At 43.6% G+C, this 20,010-nt stretch overlaps 1 protein-coding gene across 3 annotated transcripts in view; it reads right to left on the bottom strand.

Moving 5' to 3' along the window:
* Positions 1 to 1,853: 1,853 nt before the first annotated feature.
* Positions 1,854 to 20,010, bottom strand: part of nfx1 (nuclear transcription factor, X-box binding 1) — an 85,300-nt gene continuing 67,143 nt past the window's right edge. For 2 of the 3 annotated variants that reach the window (XM_070881093.1, XM_070881094.1), the window contains exons 16-24: positions 18,551 to 18,781; positions 17,765 to 17,838; positions 15,414 to 15,515; positions 15,015 to 15,056; positions 11,303 to 11,401; positions 9,948 to 10,014; positions 5,044 to 5,189; positions 3,960 to 4,064; positions 1,854 to 2,356 (exon numbers count right to left, since the gene is read on the bottom strand). In XM_070881093.1, coding sequence (XP_070737194.1) covers positions 2,278 to 2,356; positions 3,960 to 4,064; positions 5,044 to 5,189; positions 9,948 to 10,014; positions 11,303 to 11,401; positions 15,015 to 15,056; positions 15,414 to 15,515; positions 17,765 to 17,838; positions 18,551 to 18,781 — 945 coding nt within the window. In that variant the 3' untranslated portion in view covers positions 1,854 to 2,277. The remainder of the gene's footprint in view (positions 2,357 to 3,959; positions 4,065 to 5,043; positions 5,190 to 9,947; positions 10,015 to 11,302; positions 11,402 to 15,014; positions 15,057 to 15,413; positions 15,516 to 17,764; positions 17,839 to 18,550; positions 18,782 to 20,010) is intronic. The other variant, XM_070881095.1, reaches the window with a different exon arrangement.

Genomic DNA, 20,010 nt, shown 5'->3' with positions numbered 1-20,010 from the left:
GGGGGGAAGAGAGAGAGAACGAGGGGGGGGGAAGAGAGAGAGAACGAGGGGGGGGGGAAGAGAGAGAGAACGAGGGGGGGGGGAAGAGAGAGAGAACGAGGGGGGGGGAAGAGAGAGAGAACGAGGGGGGGGAAGAGAGAGAGAACAAGAGGGGGGAAGAGAGAGAGAACGAGGGGGGGGGAAAGAGAGAGAGAGAACGAGGGGGGGGAAGAGAGAGAGAACGAGGGGGGGGAAGAGAGAGAGAACGAGGGGGGGGGAAGAGAGAGAGAACGAGGGGGGGGGGAAGAGAGAGAGAACGAGGGGGGGGGAAGAGAGAGAGAACGAGGGGGGGGGAAGAGAGAGAGAACGAGGGGGGGGGAAAGAGAGAGAGAACGAGGGGGGGGGAAGAGAGAGAGAACGAGGGGGGGGGGAAGAGAGAGAGAACGAGGGGGGGGAAGAGAGAGAGAACGAGGGGGGGGAAGAGAGAGAGAGAACGGGGGGGAAGAGAGAGAGAACGAGGGGGGGGGGAAGAGAGAGTGAGAACGAGGGGGGGGGGGGGAAGAGAGAGAGAACGAGGGGGGGGAGAGAATGAGGGGGGGGAGAGAGAGAACGAACGGGGGGGGAAAGAGAGAGAGAGAAGGGGGGGAGAGAGAGAACGAGGGGGGGGGGAAGAGAGAGGAGGGGGGGTGGGGGAAGAGGGGAGAGAAGAGGGGGGTGCACGGGGGGGGGGGGGGGGGAAGAGAAGAGGCTGAACGGGCCCGGCCAACTAGAGGAAGTCGGGCTGAAGACTTCGGGTGGGGCCTGCCCCCAGCAAGATGCCGGGCACGCCCCCGCCGAAGACGTGTGTGTGAGGGGTGGGGGAGAAACCCAGAGCACAGTGGAGTGGGAGTGGGAGTTGAACGGGGGAGGGTGCGGAAGAGAGCCGGACCGGGAGCAGGAGCTGAACAGTGCGGGGGGGGGGGGGGGGGGGCTGGCGGCGGGAGAGAGCTGGAAGAAAGCTGGACTGGGAATTGAACAGGGGGGGGGGGAGGGGTTTGCGGGAGAGAGCCAGAGGGAGCGGGAGCTGAACGGGGCGGGGGGGGGGGGGGGGGCGTTGGTGGGAGCCGGAGCAGGAGCTGAAGAGAAGTGAGGTCCAGTCCGATCTCGCCGCCCCAGTGAGCCCATTCGGCTAGGGCTCGGGGCGGCGTGCTTCGAGCCTCTCCCACACAGCCTCAGGTGCCTGGAGCTACTGCACATGCACGCACACTCTAGCGCGCATGTGTAGAGGTCCCGGCACTGTTTTCAGCGCCGGGACCTGGCTCCGCCTTCCCACAGCTTGTGCTGGGCTGCGTCGAGGGCCTGGAACGTTCTAGCAGCGGGGAGAATACCGAGGCAAGTTTTAGGCACCGTTTTGAGCGCGGAAATGAGGCGTGGCTCACAGGGCTGCGCTGTTCTAGGCGCGGCCCGAAACTTGACCCCATGGGATCTTGGGTGTAGACAAGGTTAGGCTCATTCCCACAGCTGAATAGCTTGCTGATATTCACAAAGATAACACATTAAGCTATTAGAGATCTGCCATATTCTGCAGAACAATACTCAAGTATATCTTAAAAGCTTCAGAGAGAGGTTGGGATCAGCGAGAAATAAAAATCAAATCCAAAAGGGATCATTACATTATTCATTGTCTCAGCATAGGCTCTCAGATGAGTTTCCTGAATCAGTCACGGAGATGACCTTTTAAAATACACAAGAAATGGGGAGGGGAAGACGATGGAGGGCTCGCGTAAAGGGTCAATCTAGCATTCTAACTGCAACTCATCTTATTCTCATGACTGTACTTCCAAAGAAGGTTCATTCAAACACAGCTAATATTGAAAGACAGCATAATTCATCTGTTGAGATTTGTTTCATCTTTATTGAGTGCAATTATTACACAGCCACCTTTATCACGCTGAAGCTGATTTCTTTCAAAAACATAAATCAAGGGGAAATCAATGTTAACCCTTTGTTCAGTACTGCCTAAAGCAGCAACACAACAGCTGATAGAAATGTACAGTATACATAATTCATCCTGCAGGTTTTGCTGTTTCATTTCTTTTGTGTGTTTATCTCATGCGACAGTGATATCCTACAGCAGAGACTAGCATCTTACTTTGCTATGCAGATTGAATTTAAGATTATAGATTGACAAAATTGTATCTCCCTATAAATCTTCACCGACTCTTTTTTGTCCACTACTGATCGGGTTACTTCTCGCCCCCTCTATTTCTAGAGGATGTGAGATCCAAACTCCAAATGTATTCAGAAACAAGTGCTTTTCTAGTCTTGTACATCAAAGTAATCAATGATTGGTTCTTCCTTGAATGACTTTTGCAGGGCGACTGTTCCATTGTCAATCCTGCAAGGTTACAGAAAATTATTTTAATTTGTGCAATTTCCAGTCAGCAATGAACACATCATATGTAAGCTTGACCAGCTTATGCATCATGTAATTCCATCCCATTATGGAATATATGTTGAAAGCTTGAACAATATTTTCATTGCAATCAATGTTAAGTAAATGACCATCAACTAGATGTTATTAACCCAACAAGCTAAAACCAGAGCCACCAAAAGTGCAGCCTTTCATGTCAGATGCTTAAGGTTACTAGTACTGAGAGGTTTGAAAGGGGGTACATTAATGTTTGCAGGACCAGTTGAGATCCCAATTTGGTACGGGGTAAATCACAGACAAATTGATAAACATGAATGAAGCCGAGTTTAAGGATCCTTAGACTTGGCTAAATTATCAGTGCACAGCCAAAGCAGGTTTCATTTGGTCTCAATGTTCCCAGGCAGGATAATGAAGGTGTGCAAAGCTAGCAATGATTCGTGTCCGGATTGCTACCTCGAAACCTCATCTGCAACGCAGCAGATGAGACCTTAGGTGTAGACAGGGTTAGGCTCAACCATGACATTCCCGTAGCTGAATAACTTGCTGACATTCACTGGCTAAGGTCACACATTGAGCGATTAGAGATCTGCTATATTCTGCAGAAGAATACTCGAGTATACATTAAATCCAATGGGATCATCAAATTATATAATGTCTGAGCTAAGGCTCATGGCTGGGTTTCTTACGTGAACAAATCATAGACGGCATTTCCAAGAAATGAAAAACAAATGGGGGGTGGGGGCAGGGGAAATATAATAATTCTACAATGGAAGATAGCAAGAACCAAGATTTGGTCAAACACCACTGAATGAATTCTTCAACATGGAGGATAGTCCAGAAGAGGTTAATGACTCAGACCAAAGATTGTGAGGACCTCAAGAGTCCTCTACTACATCCAGTGATCCCTGTCATCACAGGATCCTCCGCAATAGAGGTCTGAGCCCAGAGAGGTGTGAAAATGATGATTATCCTAAACCCGATCTAATATATCAAGCGAACTGGCGAGAAACCAACAGGTGAAAGGCATCAGTCTGAACAATCATGTCAGATCTTGCACGACTGCATTTAGAAGGAAGCATTTCTCCTTCAACAGTAAAGGGAGAGCTCGCCTTTATGAATGCAGCAGTGTAGGTATTGCTATCGGTATTGTGCTATGGTTTGGATCGTGAAGATGGGGACGGGTTGGCAAAGGTCTTCAACTAGGTTGTTGCAATCCGTACAGTTTGAGTGTTGATCCGCCTTGAGTTGGCTCTCGACTATCAACACTGGATGGATGTTACATCGTCTACCCAGCAGGGGTGGATGCCTGGCCTGCCGTCACCGACGTCTTTTTTCCTTTAGCATCATTGCCACCTGTACATGAGGCAGTTGTTAGAAATGCCTTAAAGGGAAATCACCCCTCTGTGGTTCAAGTCCAGTAATGTGCAGAGATTAACAAAAGAAGAAAATACTATTTTACATCAAGTTTTTTTTGTTAAATATTTAGCTTGGTTTTGCATACAAGAATTCTTTCCTGTGAAATCATGGCTGTCAGACTGAAGTTGTTGGTGCTCATCATGGTACTTACTTAGATGCCTGTTGCCTGTAGTGGGCGATTGGTGGTGGTGGTCTTGTTGCCATCTCTCTTTCAATCAATGAATTCAGTGAAGCATTTGGACATACAGATTTTCCTCTGGGAAGTAAAGTGATTTATTGAAATAGTCCCAATTAGATAAGAAAGCTACTACACAAGTCAAGATCAAACTCTGCTTTTTAGCATAAAATATAACCAGGTATAGAACTGCAGTCCCTTTCATATGGTTTACCAGACTGAAAGAACCAATCTGGATGTAACTGAATAAAATTAATTCAAGTGGCTACTTTTACAATTCCATTCAGTGTGGCAGGTCCAGCATACACAAGGGAGGCATTAGCATTAACCTTTAGACTGTCAGCATCTCTACAATTATTTCTTAGCCCCAGGCTTTGTGCTTTTAAAAATCTACCACCTGTATCTCAAATACACTCAAGAAACTTGCTGCCTTTGGGACTCGCGCTGTTCTGCTTCTCCCAGACCGTGAAAATTAAAGTCTCCCATTATAACCACTCTGCTTTTTCAACAAGCTTCTCCGATCTCTGTATTTATACAGTCTGCTACTTTATCACTGCCATCAGGAGATCTGTAGACAACTTCAACTTTATATCCAAATTGTGGACAGCAAGGTCCCTCAAAGGGCAATGAAATAAATAGCCAGTTAATTTGTTGTTAATCAGTTAACAATGTGCCTCAGTGCCAACTTCAAAAGAGTTCCTTCTATACCCACATGACATTTTTCCATTTTCACTTGCAATCTTCCTGTGGCCTCAGTGATTACAAATCACTGTTGAATTAGTGATAGTTTTCTGCTGTGGGTCTATGCCCAGTAGGGATTAAATTGTCAAAACTCATTTTACATAGAATCTAGTTATCAGACAAACACATGCTGAATTTGTCCTTGAAGTAAAGATAAATATCTTTTCCACTGAGCTAACTGGTCCCCTATGCATCAAGCAAATATGAACAGTGGAAAAATAAATTCTGATCCTTTTTTTGTGTGTCAGGAAGGTGGGAAAGAAAAGTAAAAAAAAAAAATGTAATTTTAAAGCCAGCTTTTAGCATCCTGAACACTCACTTCACAGCAGTGATAACAACATTACGCTTGGGTTCACTGTCATAGCTGACACTTTCAACACCATAGACCTCAGCCAGCTCATGTATGATCCTGCGATGATCCCGATTCATAGGAGGATAGCAACGGCTTTTCTTCTGCTGCTTGCCCTGGATAAAAAAGGGAATCATTTAGTATTTCCAAATTTAAAAAAAGTTAGTGCTGACATGTATTTAATTTTCTTTACTGTTGTATATTAACATGGTTACTTTTTAAAAATTGGTCAGGGGAGGATAGAAATATTGCTGCAGTTTTCAAAAGATTAACAAGACCACAATTCTGCAAATTTATGGGCTCAATTTTCCCCAATGTCGTTTTTTGGCACATTGTCAGAGTTATGCCTGCTTTTCTTGGGCCCAACTACTCCAAAAAAAGTAACACGTTTCCCCGTTCTATTTTCTGAAATTGGCGCTGCGCAGCCTGTCCTATAGCCTCAGGGGTGGAGCCCAATGTCTGCACCGAAAAAATGATGCTGCCCCTTCTGCACGTGTGAAAAAAAGACGTTTTTGACATGATTCCTATAGACGCGCATGCCCAGTACAGCTCCCAATCTACATTCGGCCATTTTTAAAGAGCCAGTTGTGGGCGAGACTTTGGGCCCAAGTTTCCGATATCAGCTAGAACAGCACACCTCCGAGAGGCCCACCTATTTTGTGGAATGAAAAGCGCGCCAAAAACTTACCCTGCGATTCTCCGAGTGCAGCAGGCCTGTTCAGCAGTCAGCTCGACGCAGCACAACAGCGCGGGGGCGGAGCTACAGCCTTGGGCCAAAAAGCTGCGTGCGTGAGCAATTAGCTCCTGGCCCCCAGATTCTGTGTGCGTGTGCTGCTGGCTGTGTGGGAGGAGCCCGAAGCACGCAGCCCCTAGCCCTGGCCGAATGGGCTCCTGGAGCGGGCAGAATGCAGATTTCCAGCCTGCAGCACGCAGCCCTTAGCCCTGGCCGAATGGACTCCTGCAGAGTGCCGATTTCCAGCCTGCAGCACGCAGCCCCTAGCCCTGGCCGAATGGGCTCCTGGAGCGGGCAGAATGCAGATTTCCAGCCTGCAGCACGCAGCCCCTAGCCCTGGCCGAATGGACTCCTGCAGAGTGCCGATTTCCAGCCTGCAGCACGCAGCCCCTAGCCCTGGCCGAATGGACTCCTGCAGAGTGCCGATTTCCAGCCTGCAGCACGCAGCCCCTAGCCCTGGCCGGGCCCCCGAATGGGTAGATGAGGTAGGAACTTTTTATTTTTTATTTATTGATTTATTGATCTTTTATTATTGATGATGGTTCTTTTATTTTTAAAAGTGAAGTGTTTAATGCTTTGGAAAATCCCCTGACTGATTCCCGGGATGGCGGGACTAACATATGAGGAGAGACTGGATCAACTGGGCCTTTATACACTGAAGTTTAGAAGGATGAGAGGGGATCTCATAGAAACATAAGATTCTGATGGGGCTGGACAGGTTAGATGCGGGAAGAATGTTCCCGATGATGGGGAAGTCCAGAACCAGGGGACACAGTCTTAGGATAAGGGGTAGGCCATTTATGACTGAGATGAGGAGAAACTTCTTCACTCAGAGTTGGTAACCTGTGGAATTCCCTACCGCAAAGAGCTGTTGATGCTAGTTCATTGGATATATTCAAGAGGGAGTTAAATATGGCCCTTACAGCTAAAGGGATCAAGGGGTATGAAGAGAAAGCAGGAAAGGGGTACTGAGGGAATGATCAGCCATGATCTTATTGAATGGTGGTGCAGGCTCGAGGGGCCGAATGGCCTACTCCTGAACCTATTTTCTATGTTTCTATTTAACTTCCCCCCCGCTCCCATCTCTGGTTTACCTGTGCCTAATTCTAAAGTGTATGCAAGGTTTTTCTGAGCGTACAAAAGTCGCCACTTACTCCGTTCTAAGTTTGTCTGGAGTAACTTTTCAGTGCCTAAACTTGCAAAACAGGCCTAAGTGGCTGGTAACGCCTCCTTTTGGAAAAAAAAACTGAACTAAAACGAAAGTAAACTAACTCACGAGAACTGGAGCAAACTAAGTGCCGAGGATTGCGATTTCTAAGATACTCCAAACTAAACTAGTTGCTCCAAAAAAAATAGGAGCAACTCCACCCGAAACTTGGGCCCTTAAATTCTCATTGGAAAAATCGGAGCTGCAATACAAGGTGCAATGCCGCGCAAGGACCAAGAATTTCTCACAGGATGAAGTGGAGGCACCAGTTACTGTGATTGAGGGCAGATGGCACAAGTTGGACACCAGCAGAGATCACATAAAAGTTCCACCAAAAGAAATGAAGAAACACTGGAACTAACTTGCAGACGATTACTGTGCAATGGTGACCACCCCAAGGTCTGGAGGCCAGTGCAAAAGGAAGTGGCAGGACCTTGGACAAGTAGATGGTGTGCAACGAGGCACACCCAGGGCCCCACCGTCCGAGGCTGCAAGTCTCAGTGGGATGCAAGGCACGCCCAACCCAGGGTGAGATGGGGAAGGAGAGCTCGACTGTGCTCTCCTGAGGTGCAGGATCTAACAGATGTGGTTCAGATGATGGTAGAGTGCGGAGAGCATTGACCTTACACGATCACTCCTGGACAACCCCCACCCACCCCTCCACACCCCACCCCCGGACTTCTTTTGAATCAGAGTCCCGAGCTCTGGGCGATGGACCGATTCTGCCGGCCGACGCTCTGACTCTCGAGCCCGATTTGGAGTCGTGGCATGTCAGTTTTTAAAAAATGAAAACTTAAAGAATTCCTTTAAACTTCCATTTCCTGCGTTTTAAGTTTAAAAAATTTAAGCTTGATTATGGATATTTGTGTTCTTGACTCCCTCCAAAACTTCGCATAAAAACAATGGTGTCTTTCTGCCCCAATCTTTTAATGTACACTGGTTTTAAGTATCCAGAAGGTTTTTCGGGAGTGGTCACATGTGCCGTCCTAGGATAAATTTTAATTGCGCAAACTTCCATAATTGTGAAAAACTGGCACAAACATCAGGTTACGTCCCCTATGACGCAAAAAAAACCCGAACCTACTAACCTTAAAAAAAAAATCATAACTAACTGCGTTACACTGCCGCACAAATATTGGGGAAACTTGTATTTAAAAAATTTAGGCCAAAAAAACGGCACAAATCACTGGGGAAAATGGAGCCCATTATCTTTGCCTGTCATACAACATTACCTCATTTGAAAGGGCAGCAAGCAACCCATTCTCAGGCCTTTGCCAATATGCTTTTGCAGGAGCCAATAGGAAATAGATTAGTGTTTTGCCCCATTTTATATCTCTTCTGGAAAGTACTTGATCTCCTCTAGTAAATTGCCCCAGGTGGCTAGGAAGGAACAGGAACGCTAAGGGTGCGATTTTCCCTGGATACGCAAGGCACCAAGATGGGGTCTTGAACGTAAACACCGACTTAGCCCGCATTAGTGCAAGATGCCATCTTGGTAAAGGATTTGAAGCTTGTACTAGGAAGCCATCCGGAGGATCGTCAAGGGGCTGATTGTCACTTAAATTGCTTGCTAGCGTTCATTAAGGAGGTTGCATGACATTTTAGTGGCTAGCGCTTGACCTAATGCCCTCTCCTAACAGTAACCAGCTGATTGGGAGTAAACAATGTGTTTCAGAGGATTTCGAGTACTACTTAAAGTTATATCACCTTTTACTGTTCACTTGATGCTGGAGGTTTGAAGAGAACTTTTGAAACATGTCAGGAGACTTTCTGGGACAGTTTGCCAAGATTTCACCAACACGATCAACATTTATTCTGGAGATTCTCTGAGGACTTCACCTAAAAAGAGTGCTGTGCTATTCGCTACTCTACCTTTATTGGGCACCTTTACAAGAGAAAGGGAGTGCTTAGTCATCGACAAGTTGGTCTGAAGGAGGAATAAGGAGGATATGAGGCCAGGCAGAGCAGCACAAGCTGCTGCAGGAGGGCTCCGTTACCCCTGCGGGTACAGGACATCTCTCCTCCACCAAGACCTCCAGTGCCACATCAGAGAACCTGTGCGTCCTCTCTCGGTCCCGGAGCCATCCTGAAACGTACCGCTGCGCGTGAGCCAGCATCCTTCACATTTTGAGTTGAAGTGGGTGAGTGAAACCCACATATACCGATCTATAAAAATTGCGTCTAATCAGCACTAGATTGCTAAACCTGTAGGTGCCTCCATTGTAGCACCTCCAGGCAAGATCACATTATAGTAATCAGCACAAGACCAAAATCGTGCGCTAAAACCATGCTTCAAACAGGCATGTCTGTCACATTTAGTAGCGGTTTTCACCCTTTCACCAAAATAACCTTAGTTTAAAAACTCAGCCACAAGACAAGAACTTGTGTCATCACTTCATAACACGGCACAGTACTACACCCATTTTATGAACTTTTTCTGGTTCTTATTTTAGGAATATGTAAAGGTGATTATTGCAATCTATTACTTTTATCAATACTAACATTTAACTTCTTCTGACTATCTGCTTGTAATTTCATTAGATTTTAATGACAGTGTTCAGGAAGGCAAATTTTCAGAGTGTAAAAACCCTGATTGGTGGTAGAAATCTGCAATGAAGGGAATCTACCCCATGTGAAGCCACCATAACTTTTTCTCTTTTTTTAAATATCTTCTGCCATTCTGATTCTGAGCTAATGGGTACAAGGGGAGAACTGCAGATTATCACTAAACTTGACAGCATATCCCATCGCCCTGCTGGCTGACCATTTCCAATCGTTGAACAACACTGTTAAGATTTTCTTGCGTTGGGCTCGGCCCCAGACAGCCATCAACCACTGCATTCTATCAGCTCTTTTTATATAGACCTGTCAGACAGGACCATGGGTTTGAGGGTACTTGAATAATAAAGGCGTTTTATTAACTGCAGCACTAACCTTATTGACAGCTTCCACAAGAGCTTTCATTTCTTCTTCCACTTCAGTTACAAACTTCAGATCCTTCCTTCAGTCAGGAATAGAGGAAAACAAACATGCGTGACTTACTGCATCAATAGTCTCAAAACTGAGCACCCACTAATACACACACAGTACATAGTGAGATAGTCTGACACAAGGGACTGAGACACAGGAATACTGAGCTTAATACATAGAGAGAGTTTGGGGACAGACAGGTGGTATATGTGACCAACACTGAGGTAGACAGAGACTAAAAGGTAGAGATATAATAGTGAGAGGAAGGGGCGGTTTGAGGGATACACACAGACAGAAAAAGCCTAATGTGCAAAGATATATTACATATTAAGACACAATTAATCAAGTCAAATTTCCAGGGGATGGAATATCCAGATCGATTTAGTAGTTATGAGCATTATACATAATTAAATAACTTTCAATCAGATAGGCCACATTTCTGCTCTTCAGTTTTGATCATTGCAAATGGATTCATTTTTATAGCTCTTCACCATTTCATATTAATCCCCGACTATGTGGTCAGGACATATCCAGGTTGTGGATTCCTCCTTGAACACAAAAAACATTACAATTTTACCACACCCAGTTATTCACAAGATGTGGAGTAGGTGCATTTTCTGAATTTCAGTGAAGTATATGGAATGAGAATCCCCAAATCACCATTCACAAGGTGAACTAGCTGCTTTAGGTTTTTCTATTTTGGCAAAGAAACCAGTTTAAAAAAAGTTAAAGGTCAAAGGGCACACTTTGTGTAGCAGTGAGGGGAATAGTTATTTAACAAATGGCACTAAATTGATACAACTCAAAAACATGAACTAGTTCACTTATGTACAAATCGAATTTGAGCAAATAGCAATGCTGATGTCGTCTATTGCAAGAAATGTCTGGTTCCCCAAAGAAAGTGCAAAATCAGTTTGTGATTTAAAAGGATTGTGAAAGCTGGAAATCCAAAATAAACACACAAAAATGTTGGATATATCAGGCCGATCAGTCAACATTTGAAAAGACGAGTTGTTTCAGATGGGACTCATCAGAAATGGGTGAAGGGTTTCATCAGAACTTTAACTTGTTTCTCAAACTCCAGCATTTTTTGCCACTCTGAGCTGCAAAAAATTATACATTTAGCCATGAGTATTGTTTGCCAAGTTACTAAAATGAGTCACCAGAGGTTTCTGTGACTGTACTAGCATGAAATACCACTGTATTAATACTGATTAATCAATCTGCTTCATAGCTTGGATGCCATATACAGTTTTAAAAATGATTGTCATATATCTACACTTGATTTTGAATGTTTACAATCATCAATCATTACCTACCTTGCATCTTCCTTCAGACTGTCACTGTATTTGGATCCTAAACTGCGCATGTGAAATGGATCTGAGGCTGGGTTAATATTTAAAGCATCTGCTACTCGCCTGTGAAAAACACACACAAAACGTAGTAAACACACAGGAACAGCAAAGAGGAATTTAAAAGACTCCCAGGTGACAACAGGTTAGCATCCAAGACATCGGAGCAGAGTGGCGCAGCGGAAGCTTGCTGTGCTCATAACCCTAAGGTTAATTGGTCAACACCGTTCACTGCTAGCAGCCAGATCAACTTTTTGGTGTCAGCTGTGGCTCAGTGGGTAGCATTCTCGCCTCAGAGTCAGAAGGTTGTGGATTCAAATCCCACTCGAGACTTGAGCACAAAAATCTAGGCCGACACTCCAGTGTAGTGTTGCGGGATTGCTGCATTGTCAGAGGTGCCACCTTTGGCCTTTGGATAAGACGTTAAACCGAGGTCCAATCTGCCCTCTCAGGTGGACATAAAAGATCCCATGTCACTATTCAGACAAGAGCAGGAGAGTTCTCCCGGTGTCCAAGCCAATATTTATCCCTCATCCAACACCGAAAACAGATGACCCGATCATTTATTTCATTGCTGTTTGTGGCAGCTTACTGTGTGTAAATTGTCTGCTGAGTTTCCTATATTATAACAGTGATGTACTTCATTGGTTGTGAAGTGCTTTAGGACGTCTTAAGGTGAACCTATAAAACTTTTGGCCTAGAGGAGTGTGCGCTACCACTAAGCCAATGCTGATGCTTGATACAGATCAGCAAGGACATGGCTGATGGATGAGCGGAACTTGGTACAAGTTAGGATACAGGCAGCAGAGTTTTGGATGAGTTGATGTTTATGGAGGGTGGAGGATGGGAGGCTGGCTAGGAGAGTATTGGAATAGTAGTTTGGATGTGACAAAAGCATGAATGAAAGTTCCAGCAGCAGATGGGGTGAGGCAGTGGCGGAGACAGGTAATTTTATGGAGTTGGAAGTAGTCAGTCTGTGTAATTTAGAGGATATTGGGTTGGAAGCTCAGCTTGGGGTCAAATAGGACACCGAGGTTGCGAACAGTCGATTTCAGTGGCCAGAAAGCACAATGGAATTGGTGGCAAGGGTTCAGAGTTAGTGGCGAAGTCTGAAGATGATGGCTTCGGTTTACCGAAGGTTTAACTGGAAGTCACTGTGGCTCATCCAAGGCTGAATGTCAGACAAGCAGGCTCTCAACATAGAGGCAGTGGAGGGTTTGAGAGATGGTGGAAAGTCAGACCTGAGTGTCGTCAGCATACATGTGAAACCTGATGCCATGTCTTCAGATAATGTCACTGAGGGGCAATGAGAGGGCCAAGAATAGATCGATGGCAAACTCCAGAGATAACGCTGCAGGGGCGGGAAGAGAATCCAATGCTGGAGATGTGCTAATTGCGATTCGATAGGCACGAGTGGAACCAAACAAGGGCAATGGAGGAGAGGCTTTGGAGGAGGGCGGTATGGTCAATCTTGTCAAGGGCTGCAGAAAAGTTGAGAAGGATGGGGAAGGATAGTGCAACAGTCACACAGGATGTCATTTGTGATCTTGACTGAGGCCGTTTCAATGCTGTGGCAGAGGTAGAAACACGATTCCAGAGATTCAAACATGGAGTTGGGGACCACAACATGTTCAAGGACTTAAGAAGAAAGGAAGGTTGGTGATAGGGTGCTGAAAAATCGAGTGCGGGTTTTTGAGGAGGGGATTGATGATGGCTTTTTTCTTTAAGGAAAGGGAACCATTCGCATAGGGGTCAGGAAAGAAAGTTGGCTGGAAAGAGACTACAGGCCAGATTCTGCTGTGAGCAGTGAACAGACAGCGCCAGCCTTTTGTTAAACTTGCACTTGAACATAGCGACTTTCTGTGCTCTTGAATATAGACTTTGTGGGGTTTTACAAGGCAAGTTGCGGTCAACCATACATCAGTGGCCTTACAGGGCAAGCAACTGCTTGTTTCCTTAATCAATGTGACTGAAGAATCGCTAATGAGCAGAAAAGACTCTGAACCAGGAAGTGCAAGTTAGAATAGTGAATTCAATGTCAATTTAGGTACAGAAAGGGAAATAATGAGGGAAGAAAAGATGAGATTAAAAGAGCGATAAAAGAGACAAAGAAAAAGTAAAAGACAATTTACATTTTAAAAAACTCTCCAACAATTAAAAGCTGAAGGAATGCGACTCCACACTAAAAGTTATTTTTCAGTGCCAGAGAAGTTGTTTGGCAATAATTAACATTTACCACACAATTAAAAGGATACTTAGACTGGAATGGACAAGTCCCAACTTATTGTGGAGATACATCAGTACAGGAACTTTACACCGTTCAATACCTTTGAATGAGGAGCCAGATGACGAGATGCCATTTTCGCACAGCTTATGGAGGGGCAACGCATCTCGGACAGCAATTTCTGGATTTTCACATTTAACTGCGCCTGTGCTATCCAGTTTGTCCATAAATAACGGTGAGTGTGGATAGCCTCATCGTTATTCAGAGCACTGTTCTTACAATCTTTAAAACATTTTTATTGATGACTTGCAAACTGTAGATGTTGACATTGCTCAATCCTCAAGGTGCACACACACAATATGAAATAATTGTTGCAGCTTATATCCTACAAGTGCGTCTATCCTTGCTTTATATACCATCTCCACAAATTAAATTAAAAAAGGACTATTTTATTAATGAAGCTAAATATATTTTTGATCATAAAGCAGGCAATTATTACAAGGACAATCATTCAACTGATTTCACACCCACAGAGCGCAATGAGACTAAGCTAGTCCTATATTTGTAATGAAACATAGCACTTGAAAAAAACAGAATATATGAGTATTAATAGATCCATTTGTGTACTAATTAGTGCCAAATCATGGTTAGACTTAGGACACAATTGATGGAATATAGAACTGAGTAAAGAAGGAAAGGAAAAAGGCATGAAAGTGCACAGATAAAACGTTTACTTTATGATGTTTAAGAACATCAGAGAAAAAAAATCAAGCATAAGAAAAGGCCATTTGCTCCATGAGGTGCACCTTGCCAAATATTTCAACTCAGACAGCCTGGTATCCAAGTGCATCTTGATCTCCCCTGACATGTTTGACTCAGCTACCTTATCTGGTGGATCATTTCAAATGTTCACCACTCTTAAGATTATTATTTTTAAATACCAGTTTAAATTTACTTTTCACTAATTAAAGTTCCTGTCCTCTTGGCCTGACTGACCTAAAAAGTAATATATTGGGTTCATGTTATCCAAGCAATTTAATAATTTATATAACAATAAAGTTCCTCTCCTTTGCCCTTCTTCTCGCTAGACTTTGGAACTTAAGCTTCCCTAAGCTTCCCTCATAGCTCATCCCCTTTTACACTTCTTGCTCTTTTATGTACCCTCTCCAATGAATGAGCAACCCTTTTGAGGGTTGGCAAACATAGCTACACAGTATTTTAGTAGAACAATAAAGCTACTCCTAGTTTTTGAGTAGATTTATTACTGTAATAATGGTGTTTCTTCTTTCAATATTCGGACATGATCTGAAAATCTATAAAGCCAAATCAGGGTTAAGCAGTCTTATATCAAGCCAAAAGGGAATGTACACTTGTTTTGTGAGAGCACCAGAGCATAAGTTAAAATTTCCCATGAATGAGTCTGAATCCACAGCATTGCACTTTTGCACAACCCACCTGTTTCTCTCCATTGTTGCACATTCTTGATCACACTCCAATCTGCATGGAAAAGCAGCAATTTAATACCAGTACTTACACTTACTTTAAACATTGAACAGCCTTTACAAATTTCCAAAATGTACTCACATTTCTGAGCAGTAGGATTCATTATAATTAGTCCTAAATACCATCGAAACCTTTTAAACAATGTTGAAAGTAACACAAAAATACATCCTGCTCACTTTGGTAATACAAGCCTACAATTCCTCAAACTTTCAGCTCCTGGCGCTTTTAGATATTCTTTTGCAATTTATTTTTTACATTTTCAGTTTGGAAAATTACTACTGTTGATTAAAAATACTCAATGTAATCTAATGTTCTAAAACCACCTACAGATGTGTTCCAAGAATGATTTACCTTGTCTGTTTCATTTCTTTCTTAGAAATGAGTCTACTGATTTCCACTGAGTCTCCAAGGTGCATGTCAGAGAGTTTACTGGCCATGGAAATAGCAGTTATCCTACAGAGAGTACAAGCAAAGAATAGTAAAACCAGACAACTTGATATCTCTCCATGTTAAAAAGTTATTGACAAAAACCCACAAGCCAGAGGAAACATGCTCAACTTCACTCTGGTGAAATAATTACGCCACTGCTATTATCTTGCATTTCAAAGCATTACAGGAGCAGATCACTAGGAAGTTTCTCATTGTATATTCATCAAAGACTACCCGATCGATTAGGAATATATGGCCTGCAGTATGATCTAGAGCTAGGTGGTAAGCAACCCCGCCTCAGCCTCCAAGTTTCATTAGTGAGCCAGACTGGCTGGTTGATGAACAGTTCCCTGGAATACTGCAGACATGCCTGACTCAGGTATTGGATTACCAAAGCTGCAATAAAGGGTCAACTTGGTTCTAAACTTCCATCACGAGTTGTTATCTTGGAATCAGCTATATCCTGCCTACTTTCTTCCCCCTCCCCCCTCAAAAGAGTCATTAGTTTATCGCAAGACAACTGACAAGAGCAGGTTGAACTCTTGCAAGTTGGGCAGCAGAATCTGCTCCTCAATGAGAGGCATGTTGAGCACCACAACTCACTATAAAACAAGAGTGCATTACTACCATCTTCCATAAACATTGTGGCACTTCTTTTTGCAGATGATACTATTTTAATGGCGTTCTCATCAATGGTGTATATGATGGTGGGTGCCTTCAAGTCCGATAATGTGGCTTTATATGGCTAAAGTAGCGGTTTTGAAGTTATTGATTGGAAAATTCAAAGGACATCTGTTCTAATTGTTGATTAGTATCGGTACCAATGAATGGTGGCTCCACTAGTCATTTGGCAGTAGCCATTTATCCATGTTATCTAATCATGGTAGGCATCAAACCCCAGCTACATAAGCATATATTCTCACCCCCAGGTAATGCCTTTCAGCAGCTGTTGTTCCAAGTCTCAGAGTTAGCTTATCAGCTGTGATTGATACTTACCTCCAGCATGGTGGAAGAACCTACATGGGTTCTAACTTCTAGCATACCAGCCACAGTGATGTCCTGAACATCCAAGTCCACTGGGCTTACTCATTAGCAAGGCCTTAATCAAGATCGTCATGTGAAGGTCTTTGACAAAGAAGATCCCACCATGAGGCCGACTCCCTTTCCAGGGTACTCAGTTGCAGGTCTGTGTATGGCAGCATTCTCTTCTCCCTGCAGTCACGCCCCACCTTTGCCGCAAATACAACTCACAGCTTGGTCCTGGATCTGACACACGAGCTGGAGGAAACCCTTTCAATGCACAGGAGTTATGAACCATGAAGGAGTATTGTTTGGACATATTTTGTATACTGCAAGGTTAATCTACATTTGGACTTTGCAAAGTTCCCTTTGTCCCTCAATAGTCCTAAAGGACGATGTCCAGGCTGAAGCTGGCATCCACCAGGACCCCCAGTTACCGATACTAGTCAACAATTGAAACAGATGTCCTTTGAATTTTCCAATCAATAATTTCAAGACACTCTGGCCCTGATATTTACGGGGAGGTGGGTCAGCGAGTCTCCCATCTATCCGTACACTGATTTTGGAGTTGCAGTACACATTCCTGACTAGGATTTGGCCACATACTCTCAGCTCTCAACTTCATGGTGGCTGCACTAGCACGAGGTCAAAAACCTTACAGAAATTGATTAAAGGCTCCCTCGAGCTTTACGACACTTGGCAAGATACAGAATGTAAACCCAAAATACTTTCAGATACGCCAGGGCAACAGGTTCAGGCTTGAGAAGTGTCAATTTAGTCCAAAGTTAGAAGTACTTCTATACTTGGAGGGTCAGACAGCTATATGGGATTACAGGAAAGGTGGTTGAAGTGAGAACACTGGTATAATTTTAGGAACAGATAGCTGATGTAATGGGAAGTCGGTAACGTTGAATCAACTGGACTGAAGGATCTTCATCCAACCACATTGTGCTTGTGAGTGCAATGATCAAATAACTAGTTTCACAAATTTAGCACAATGCAACATTTTTGGATAATTTCTACCTTAGTATGGTTTCAAATTTTTTTGGTCTAATTCTGAACTTTATTAAAATGTTTTCCTCTGCTTTGTCCGCACCCCCCCCCCCCCCCCCAAGAAAAATTTTAAATCACTATTATTGCCAGTTACTCATCAATTAATCAAATTGCATGCCTGATATACAACTATTTTTGTAGCATGCCTGAAATACAAGTTTCACACTGGAGCACCAGCTGCAACTGGAAGCAATACAAACCTCTGGTAATTGCTGGAAGCCTCACTGCAGATCATGATCTCTTTCCTGCGCTGACAGCTGCAATGTAATATCACCTGCAACACAACAGCTGTAATTGTTAACATTAGCCTAATGTGGCTAATTTGTACACTTGCATCTTTATCAAAAGCCAGATCATCAAATTCTTAGTGTATCAATGATTTTAAAAATGTAAAGTGCAGGGCCAATTCCATAGTAATTTGATTATTGCGTGTGTAAAACTAGTTTTTCTGTGACACCTTTTCCCTGTGTTTAAAGCAGAGCTGTCAATGTAATGCTGGAGTTAACTGATGTAACTTTTTTCAATCTTCGTTTTCATAACACTCGTACGTATTTGCATTACTTTAAAAAAAATGTACAGGCCTGTAGGTTGACATCTTAATAAATAAGTCAGGGAGATACTGAGGGAATGTTGCTTTGCACCATCGTTAGAATGAGATGTTAAACCAAGGCCACATCTGCCTACTCAAGTTGATGCAAAACATCCTGTGTCAATACTCAAAGAAAAGCACACAAGTTCTCCCAGTGCCCTGGCCAAAATTCCTGACTCAAACACAACCACCAAAAAGAGATAGTAACTGGTCACTCATTCATTTGCTGTTTTTGAGACGGTGTTGTGCATACATTTGGTTGCATTTCAAAAAAGTAACTCAGTGGCCTCAAGGTGCTTTGGGATGTCATAAGAGGTTAAGTAAATGTAAATGCAAATTATTTCTTTTATGAGGCTTATTTGATTTTCTGTACAGTAACAGTCCATTATAATTGTACCTCCGCATGGCATGGGGTCTTCGGACAAGGCGAACCTGAGTGGCATGGAGACGAACATGGATGATTACAGTCAGGTCGTGGAGCGGTACACAGCTGTTTACATTGCTCCTCAGTGACACAGTCACCTTTGTGACAAATCTTCTTACATTTGTGCATTCCACAAGGCAAGAGTTTGCTACAGGCGAGCCCACAAGAAATGCCAGTAAGGTGACAAGGAATATTGTTCCGCATCTGGAAAAAAAAAGCACTGTATTGAATCCGTCAGATCCACTGCATGCGACAGCTGCTCTATCAACCACATGTAGGCTTCTAAACTGCACAATTTGCCATTAACGAAAAGGACGGCGTGATTGATTTATGGTTTCAAAACCACAAGTTGTGGAAGCAGCAAAGCAGAGCTTCAAGCCACTGGTAAAGAGATACCTACAATAAATAGTTGAAGGTTTCCAAAACAGGTTGTAATGTCCGACATCATTTTGACAAAATTCCTGTCAATGGAGATGAAACAACACCTGCATTTGTGTGAAAACAATTCCCAGCCGCAAACTAATCTTTACATTAAATGTCTCAAATTTCTTAACAGTAGTTACTCCTCTAAAAAGAACTTTGCAAGTTATTTTTTTGTTATTGCAGGGTCTCTCTCTAGCCTTACTTACAACACGGCACAGGAAGAGACTTTGATCTTATGCACTGTCTCAACATGTCCAGTAATAACCCATGATTAACGATCCTAACATTCTGGCTATTACTCTCCATAAAAAAATACATTTGAACCTCCTTATAGTGAACTTGGCTTATTAAAAATGCAACAGTTCTAATATATGGGCCCGGATTTTGCAGTTAGCGGCAAAAGAACGGCACTTGCTGTTCATTACGTTGATAGCTGCCCAATCTTTTTGTCGGCTTTTGCACAGCAACTTATGGTTACGAGAGATTCCAACGTTGGGAAAATGCTGGAGTCCATTATTAAGGAAGTAGTAGCAAGACATTTGGAACAGCATAATTCAATCAAGCAGAGTCAGCATGGTTTTATAGAAACATAGAAAATAGGTGCAGGAGTAAGCCATTCGGCCCTTCGAGCCTGCACCACCATTCAATAAGATCATGGCTGATCATTCCCTCAGTACCTCTCCATACCTCTTGATTCCTTTAGCCGTAAGGGCCATATCTAATTCCCGCTTGAATATATCCAATGAACTGGCATCAACAACTCTCTACAGTAAGGAATTCCACAGGTTAACAACTCAGTGAAGAAGTTTCTCCTCATCTCAGTCCTAAATGGCTTACCCCTTATCCTAAAGCTATGTCCCCTGGTTCTGGACTGCCCCAACATCGGGAACATTCTTCCCGCATCTAACCTGTCCAGTCCCGTCAGAATCTTATACATTTCTATGAGATCCCCTCTCATCCTTCTAAACTCCAGTGTATAAAGGCCCAGTTGATCCAGTCTCTCCTCATAT

Source organism: Pristiophorus japonicus, chromosome 5, assembly GCF_044704955.1.
Source record: "Pristiophorus japonicus isolate sPriJap1 chromosome 5, sPriJap1.hap1, whole genome shotgun sequence".
Taxonomy (NCBI): domain Eukaryota; kingdom Metazoa; phylum Chordata; class Chondrichthyes; family Pristiophoridae; genus Pristiophorus; species Pristiophorus japonicus.
Note: the sequence above shows the minus strand (reverse complement) of the source record. Positions and strands in the feature narration are given on the sequence as shown.